This window comes from Babylonia areolata, chromosome 14 (genome assembly GCF_041734735.1).
Source record: "Babylonia areolata isolate BAREFJ2019XMU chromosome 14, ASM4173473v1, whole genome shotgun sequence".
Classification (NCBI taxonomy): domain Eukaryota; kingdom Metazoa; phylum Mollusca; class Gastropoda; order Neogastropoda; family Buccinidae; genus Babylonia; species Babylonia areolata.
Window position 1 is genome coordinate 10,449,893 of NC_134889.1, and position 9,503 is coordinate 10,459,395.

Here is a 9,503-nt window from a genome sequence, read left to right on the forward strand (position 1 = left end):
AGTGATATTCTGAGGCGGAGCAATTCAGTACAACAAACATACTTAAACGAGTTTAGTTAATACATTTAGCAGAACCTGAAAGAAAAACCAGTTATAACAGTATTATCAGTTACAATATTCATAATCACAATAATGATCCTGATAAAACAAACGAAAGAAAGAAAGAAAGAAAACAAAGAGACCCTCTTCTTTCCGTTACAAAATTCCATAACACTGAAAAGGGCATGATATCCGGTGTGGCATGAAATGCTGTTCGTTCGCTGTCAAAACTGAAGCTGTATGTTTTCCCCCTTCCCACAGCCTAGGAACAAAATACAGTATATTTTTCTATATACATATTTTCGTAAATCAAGGAAACTGTCTAGACATAAGGCAAACACGGTAAGTAACCAGGACAGTGATGACAGTTCAGCTTCTTAAACTTGCTGATGAAATTCTCGAACTCCAGACACGTCAGATGTCCAGACCCGAAGCCAGCAAAGCGACACGGCAAAGGACATGAAGACATAGATGACAGTTCAATTCTTAAAGTGGCTGATAAATTTGTTGTACTCCAAACCATCCTTGGTGTCCACCGTCGCCTCTCCCTTGAATCCTGACAGTTCTTTCTTAAGCATGTCTTTCGCGCTGCCGTGTTCCATCTTGATCCGGGAAGGGAAATCATCCAGACACAGGTCCATGAAATAAACGCCACTGGACACGCCGCTCTCCTTCGGTGGCTCCAGGTCCCACACGATGAAGTAGGGCTTCTTCTCTTCCAGCAGCTCCTGCACGATGGACTCAACCTGCTTCTCCTCCTCCATGTCGGGATCCCTCTTGACCGACTTGACCACGATGACTTGGTCTTTTTCACGATCGAGCACGTAAACGACGCACCTCGTCTCTTTCCCGGCATACATGCATTGAAACGCAGGTTTGCATTCGTCGGATACGGTCATTGCTTTTAACATAATGAAGCCTCAGCGTGGTTTCTTAGTATTTCCTTCGAATGGCAACTTGTAATCCCACAAATTGTTGTTAGTAGCCTCACACCAACCACACGAACGTTTATGTTGCTGTGTGGATGTGATTGTGATGTACGCAAAGCTTTCACGGCCGGAGTTTGGGGATTTTGCTGCGTAAGTTCCGTTTTGGGATTTTGATTACTTCTTAATAATTTCTCGTGCCCTTCTTTGAAACTTGTGCATTGGTCATCATTAGATTATATCAGCAGTGTGTGTAAAGAACTGATTTTGTTTTTCTAGCCAAGTCTGATGCCGATAAAGAATTTTAAGAGAAAACAAATCCTATTAGTTTAACACACACACACACACATACATATATATATATATACAATACAAGGGCATCCAGGAGTCATGACCTGGGTGCAGCCCGGCCCCCATAGAGTGTAAGGAGATAAGGGCCGAAACACTTGATTGAGGGAGGGGGGTGGGGATTGGGGGGCGGGGGGGCGGGGGGGGGGGCCTTCTCTGAAGACCTTGTACTGTCCAACACTCTCTAGAGTTTCTCATCACTGTCATGTGAGCCAAAAATTGTCACAGAATAATATATTCTTAGTAAACCATTTGCAGGTAATGATGGCAAGTTCCTAGATCAGAAACTGTCAGAAAAAATGTTACCTTTAAAACTCGGAAGATATCTGAGTAATGTAAAAATCACAGCCCAAGAAAACTATAATGTAAGTAAAGGAAGAAATGTTTATTACAGCACTTCTTGTTGTAGAAAGTACTTTTGACCAAACGTTTTACCCACCTGGTTATCACCTGCTGGTCTGTCGTCTTCACCCCTGCTGGAGGAGGAGTCGGATCTGACTGCAGCACATGTCAATGTCATCATGTCTGGCACTGCTTCAGTCCGTACATAACTGCTGGTGTTTGCTGTGACTGTTTCAGTCTTTACAACTTCACCAATGATGTTTGCTGTGACTACTTTATTCTCGATGATATCACTGCTGATGTTTGCTGTGGCTACTTTATTCTCGATGATATCACTGCTGATGTTTGCTATTACTGTTTCAGTCTTTACAACTTCACCAATGATGTTTGCTGTGACTACTTTATTCTCAATGCTGATGTTGTTTTTTTTAAATTATTTTATTTTATTTTATTATTTTTATTTTTATTTATTTTTATTTTTTTCTCAAGGCCTGACTAAGAGCGTTGGGTACGCTGCTGGTCAGGCATCTGCTTGGCAGATGTGGTGTAGCGTATATGGATTTGTCCGAACGCAGTGACGCCTCCTTGAGCTACTGAAACTGAAACTGTTTGCTGTATCATGGCGTTCAGTCTGGAAATCAACATTTACCTCTGAACTATCATGTCGAAAGTTTGCCTGAGAGTATTCAGCAGACAAAGTATGAGATCCATACTTGATGTTGTCTACTTTCATTTCCCCTTTGTCTACAGACTGGAACTGATTATGCATATTACTTGTCTCATAGTGATCAACTGGTTCAGTTTTGATACCTGGAACACTATCTGTGTGTCTGTCTGGTTTAGTCTTCATGACGGCAGCTGATGGATTCCAAGCGTCTGTCTCAAATGGTGTGGTGGCTGTCCACACTTTTTTCTCAGACACGTCACATGTGTAACTTGCAACAGTTACCAATTAAATGTCAATAACAACATCTCTCTTCCAGAACTGATCACTACTGATCAACAGTCATCATCACCATCTGCGGTTATCATTCTAAATTTCACATTTAGGACATCACCAACATTTTCACATTAGAGTATTTACCCCAGACCTGTTAAGACACACACACACACAAAATCATCTGTCTACAAAAATGCACACTACAAAGGCTCGAGATCTAATCAACTGTAACTGTTTAACATTCAATCAATTAGCCACAATGGTCATATTCCAGCTGACAATGATGGCAAAAAAACGCACGAAGGCAAGCACGGAAATACACACACGCACACACACACACACACACACACACACACACACAAGGCGCAATACAACTTCACATCCAGTTAGATCTACATGAATGCATTAGTTGTATAGAAAATGTATCTAGAAATCTATTTAAGAAATTACTTATAGATTCAAACAATCAATATTACCAATGTTGTGTAAACACAAAGAATGCAGCTAATCCCAAACATTTTCTAAATTCGACACCAGCAGCACATTCAAGACAAATTACAAGTCTAATGTATAGACTTCGTTTAAATGCCTTTCGTACAAATTTTTCTAAAAATATAAAATGTATATGCGGTAAGCAAATAACTGTAAGCCATCTACTCATTCATTGTCCGAGAATAACACAGTGACTGGCCTCTACATGTTCTTGGTCTTCGCGTGGATCTTTTGTATCCTATAACTCAGTAAATTATTAATTCTTTTGAACCGTCCCCTTTTATGATAAACCACTCGGTTCACAACACGGCTACATTTGGTATTTCACAATAAGTTGAATAACCTTCTTTTTAAGTTCTTAGCATGTTACCATTACCATTCAGGCTTTAGGCTTATGGCTTTTTATTGCAGTGAGACCTCCTTTTATTTCTTTTCATCCACTGGATTGTTCACAGTTATTACTGACTGGAGACACTGATGGCGTCTTCTGCTTTGCGTGAAGGGTATATTTCAGAGAATCTCAGTTTTGTAAGTTTGATTCTCTCTCTCTCTCTTTCTCTCCCTCTGTGTGTGTGTGTGTGTGTGTGTGTGTGTGTGTGTGTGTGTGTGTTGTCTGGCCAATTAGGAAGACATTCCAATATTGGACTGTCCTTTGAAAAATAAATTTTATTAGAAAAAAAAAAAAAAAAAAATCGGAGACAAATATTTGTCACATCCGGGTTGTTCAAAATATTTCTCAATAACTGCTTGACGGCATCTGTCTTTTATACTGACTATTATACAGCCAATTATGGCATGCATAATGACACACATACACACGGACGCCCTCGCCTCATCCACGGCCAGTTAACAGTGGGGACTACTCAGGCTGAACGAACTTGTAATGCAAAAGCAATATCGAACAGTCATTCATTTCTTTTGACTGATTTGCCTAGTTCAACACGGGATGTACAGAGTCACTGGCAGTGCTCGCTCTTGTCCGCATTTTCACGTGGCCGCCTCCAGCCGATGATGAAGTAGCCCAGGGTGGCACCAATGATGACGCAGAGAGCAAGGTAGACGTTGTACGTCATGAAGACCAGCATCAGACAGTAGCTCATGAAGATCTGCACAGCGTGAAGTCCCGTCTGGAGAAGGTGGCCCCGCGAACATATCTGTTTCCTGTCCGAGAAAGACACGAGAAAGAGTTACTTCCCATTGTGTTTTGAATTGTTTCCCGTCCAACATAGAAAACAGAAAGAGTTCTGAATTATGTTTCCTGACCAACACAGAAACTGAAAATAGTTACTTCCAATTGTGTTTTGAATTGTTTCCTGTCCACCGTAGAAAACAGAGAGTTCTGAATGATGTTTACTGACCAACATAGAATTTGTAAAGAGTTACTGTCAACTGGATTAAAAACATCCATTTTCCTGCCTGACACAGAAATCAGAAAGTGTTACTTCCCACTAGGTTATAAAGTATGTTTTCTGCCCAACAAAGAAAATAAGAATCATTTCCCAACGGGAAAAAAATCCTGACCTAAAAAAACTGGAAATATCTTTCCCATGTTTTCTATTTGTTGGTGTTGTTTGTTTATTTTGAAAGACTCTCGAGAATTGTGCGCAAAACCAATTTTCGTTTTGATCAAGATATTTATATTCTCCCTCGTTTAAATCAAGGATTGTAGGGTGTGTAGGTGTGTTAAACAGTGCCTGATTGCACTTATGTCCAATTAGAAAATGTCAGTGAATAAATGTTTTTGTTGTCAGTTTTGTTTTGTTTTCAATTGCTGAAACGTGTGTTGTAAACGTTGGGTCCACATTTTTGTGTGTGCTCAGTTTTATTGGACAGACCTTGTCAATGTGAGTAATTAAGTCTGGTGTTCTTAGGTATTGTTGTTCGTGACCAAAATAAATACCAATATAAATGTGTACTGTACACACACACACACACACACACACACACACACACACACACACACAGTATCCTGGCCTTCCATCCACCCTTTTCCTCACCTCCACAACTGCACCATCCTTATGAAACCCACTCTTCTCTCTCTGCAAATTGCACCCATCTTGCTAGCTTCCCCTCACTTCACTCCGCTCCCCTCTCTCCTCCTCCACAAAACCCTGCCTGCCTTCCCCCATCACCACCCACCCACCACTTATCCCACCTTCACCACCCAAAATCTTTCCTCTCTTACCGTACTGTCTGCACCACTTCTCCCACCTTCACCACCCAACATCTTTCCCCTCTTACCGTACTGTCCACACCCTATCACACCCGCTCATCTCACTCACTTCCCTGTCTACACCAGGGAGTGAAGTGGTGGCCTAGTGATAACGCGTCTGCCTAGGAAGCGAGATTCCGAGGGTGCGAGATCGAATCCATCGAATCCTAAACTTGCTAGCATCTCCCCCCCCCCCCCCCCCCCCCCCCCCCCCCCCAACCCCATACCCCCTTCAGTAGGCCTTGAGTAATGGCCTCGACGTACGGAAATGAGCCCACGGCAACAAACGGCACTGCTCCTGGCAAGCAGAAGATTCCTCTCTAGCAGGAAACAAAAACACTTGAACGCTGAAAAAAATTGCGGCACCACACTGTACCGACGCACTCTCACTGAGGAGAGCAGCCCGAATATCACACAACGAAATCTGCTGTGACAATACAATACAATACAAACCAACACAACACACTATCATCCGTGTACTGACACAATGTTGCTTCCGGAGACTACCGCCTTCTCGGACGAGGGGGCAACACCCGTGGGTGGGGCTATGGTTTGCGCGACATGGCGACGGGACACCTCGTCGCGTAAGGCCTTTAACAGCTCGTACAGCACGGCCCAGACTACGACCACTAGACAGGCTGCCGCGAACTCTGTTGGGCAGAATTGGAGATGGAGGTAGGGGAGGGCGGCGTGACAAAAAACGAAAGGAATGAAGACTGTGAAGGCAGACAGTAGAAGGAAGGAACGAAGGAAGAGAGGAAAGGGAGGGAAGGGGATGGAGGAAGGAAGACACGAAAAATGAAGTGGGCGACGGGAAGGCAGGAAACAAATGAAGGAAGAAAGAGAAAAGTGGGGGAGGGAGGAAGGGGAAGGGTGGAAGAAACGAAGGAAGATTAAGAAACGAGAAGGTTGGGGGCGGGGAGGAGAGAGGGGGGTAAGAAAGGAACAAAAAGGAAGAAGGAATAAGAATGGGAACAATGGATGGGGGAAGGAGAAAGAGGATGGAAAGAAGGATGGAAGGAGGAAGGAGCGAGTGAAAATATAGGGAGGGTGGTGGAATGAAGGAAAAGAAAGGGGGGGGAGATGGAAGATTTAAAAGAAACAAAGAAATGAAGGAATGGGGAAAAGGAAAGAAGAAATGAATGAAGAAACGGTGAAGAAACAAAGAAAGGAAAGGAGGGGTGGGGGGTGAAGGGAAGAAAGAAAATAAGGAACGAAAATCGAACAAAGAAAGGCAGAATAGGAAGAAAGGCAGGAAGGAAAGCAGGAAGGAATCTGGACGAAAGGATGAAAAGATGTGGGAGTGGTAGAAAAATGAAAAAGAAAGGAAAAACCAAAACAATTTTAGAAAGAAAGAAAGAAAAGAAAGACGAAATGAAGTACCAAAGAATGATAGAAGTGTGTAGCAGAGACAGACAAACAGAGCAATCAATGTCGAAGAGAAAATGGGAGAAAGAAAGAAGGAGGATGAGAGAATGAGTCAGAGATAGAAGGCAAAAAGTGGGGATCGAGGGAGATGTGTACATAAGTAGAAGAATAAACAATGAGAATAATGTCAGGAAAATGTATGTGGGGTGTGATGAAGAAAGACAGACAGACAGACAGACAGACAGACAGACAGAGACGGAGACAGAGAAATAAACAGAGGAGGACCGAGGGGCCGAGGAGGGGTGTGGGGGGGAGGGGAGGAGATATAGCAACACTGAACGACAAAATGGCGGACAATTGACAATTGAATGAACCAGCGAACATACAAATAAACAAGCAAAATCAACAATGTAAGATCAATCGATCAGTCGATAAATAAATCAATCAAACGAACCAATCCACCAACCAGTCAGTCAAATCAATCAATCAGTCTGACCTCCTTTCGTCTTTGTCAGTGCTCCTTTGAACAGAACGTATTCCAAGAAGCCCGTGTGGAAAAACATCTGTAACACCAGAAACCATATGATAATAGGGAAGGGGAAAATGAGGGGAGGGGAGGGATAAGGGTCAGAGGGGAGACAGTTTTTTTTGCGGGTGGGTGTGGGGGCACGTGAAGCCACGTGGTGTTGGTCCGTTCAGATTGCTTCACTCCAAAGGCTACGGCTTCACAAAAAGCTGAGGACTATTTCCCCACACGAAAATCAAACTACAGACTTCACAATAGACTAAGGACAAAATAAGTATATTGCCAACACGAATTTCAAACTACAGACTTCACAAAAAGCTGAGGACTATTTCCCCACTCGAAAATCAAACTACAGACTTCACAATAGGCTAAGGACTATATAAGTATATTGCCAACACGAATATCAAACTACATACTTCACAAAAAGCTAAGGACTATTTCCCTACACAAATATCAAACTACATGTCGTTTATTCATTTATAGTCGGTTCATCTAAGATGATGATAATAGAATGAAAATATATCAAACTACAGACTTCGCAAAAAGCTAAGGACTTTATTCTCACACAAATATCAAACTACTGACTTCACAAAAAAGTTAAGGACTATATTCCCACACAAATATCAAACTACAGACCTAAAAAGCAAGGGACTATTTTTCAATCCGAATATCAAAGTACGGACTTCACAAAAAGCAATGGACTATTTTTCAACACGAATATCAAACCACAGATTTCACAAAAAGTTAAGGACCGTTTTCCACACGAACGTCAAACTGCAGACAAAAATTTAAGGACACCAGCCGCCGTGGCGAAGTGGTTAGCGTCGCGGACTGACGGCTGGGAGGACGCGGGTTCGAATCCCAGCGGAGGTGGGTTTTTCGGCCCGTGGCCGGCTCCTACCCAGAGTTGAATGTGCTATGGGCTTAAATGGGGAGACTGGGACCACACAGTCGAGTGTCATCCACTTCAAGGATGCGTCTTTGGGTGTGTTGCTCTAATTACCTGACCAACACTGCAAGTGTCTGTATCTCTCGGGCCTGGTTGACGCCGGGATATCATTATGACAGGAAGCGTAGAGTACAGCCTTGTCACGCAGTCCCAAACCAAAATGGACCTCCATAGCAACATCGTCATCATCATCGTCATCCTCCTTCATCGTCATCAATATAAACAAAATAGTTTCAAAGTCTGTGGCCTTTCATGCCCTGCTCTTATGGTCACTCAGTTTCGATACCCCTCCACTTCCGTGCTTGGGGTGAGTCCTGTCAATGTCGTCAGTGTCGGCAGATTCATGGGGGGCTGTTGTTTGAGGGACGTGGTGGTGGTCTCCACTCTGGGAGAGACGCTCACTCAGTCTGGCTCCGCGACTAAGCCATTATTGTCGTTAGTAGGGGGCTTAGTAGGTGGTGTCCTAAGTACGTTAAAACAGAACAGGCACCACTGAACACCACTGAAGTGACTCAGCAGCAGTGCAGGGTCTCCTCTGGTGTGTGTGTCCTCCAGGCGACCTAACATCAATGGTTCCCTGTGGACTGCCGACGCTGGAACTGCGACGGACGAACGGGGTGTGGCCGTGTATGGGGGAATCTAAATGAGCGGCGTGGGAGTAATGCCACTGAAACGGCGCAGATGATGGGGCAGCAAAAAAAAAAAAAAAAAAAAAAAAAGGACTATTTTCCCACACAAACGTCAAACCACGTCAAGCTTCACAAAACGTAAATGACTACTTTTCCACACAAATGTCGAACTACACGCTTCACAAAACGTGAATGACTATTTTTCTACACAAACGTCAAATTACATGCTTCACAAAACGCAAATGACTACTTTTCTACGCAAACGTCAAATTACACTCTTCACAAAACGTAAATGACTACTCTTCCACATGAACGTCAGTCTACATGCTTCACAAAACGTGAACGACTACTTTTCTACACAAACGTCAAACTACACGCTTCACAAAACGTGAATGACTACTTTTCCACACGAACGTCAAACACATGCTTCACAAAACGTAAATGACTACTTTTCCACACGAACGTCAAACACATGCTTCACAAAACGTAAATGACTATTTTTCCACACGAACGTCAAACACATGCTTCACAAAACGTAAATGACTACTTTTCCACACGAACGTCAAACTACGATGAATAAACTAAATGATTTCTTTTGGGCAGATAACAAAGAACGATACCTGAAAAAAATTGAAAGCCCCACTCCCTGCCCACCCCCCCACCCCCTCTCCCCCATGCCCCTCCCAAGTCACTCTCCTTACCACCCCGATTATTTGGCCGGGCGATCTCATA

General features: G+C 43.2%; 1 protein-coding gene across 5 annotated transcripts in view; it reads right to left on the minus strand.

The window, feature by feature from the left end:
* Window positions 1-2,331: 2,331 nt before the first annotated feature.
* The window catches only part of LOC143289481 (high affinity copper uptake protein 1-like), a 12,781-nt gene continuing 5,609 nt past the window's right edge, over window positions 2,332-9,503 (minus strand). For 3 of the 5 annotated variants that reach the window (XM_076598463.1, XM_076598462.1, XM_076598461.1), the window contains 3 exons: window positions 7,164-7,230; window positions 5,784-5,949; window positions 2,332-4,248 (listed from right to left, as the gene is read on the minus strand). In XM_076598463.1, the coding sequence (XP_076454578.1) occupies window positions 4,044-4,248; window positions 5,784-5,949; window positions 7,164-7,230 (438 nt within the window). In that variant the 3' untranslated portion in view covers window positions 2,332-4,043. The remainder of the gene's footprint in view (window positions 4,249-5,783; window positions 5,950-7,163; window positions 7,231-9,503) is intronic. The other 2 variants (XM_076598460.1, XM_076598459.1) reach the window with 1 other exon arrangement.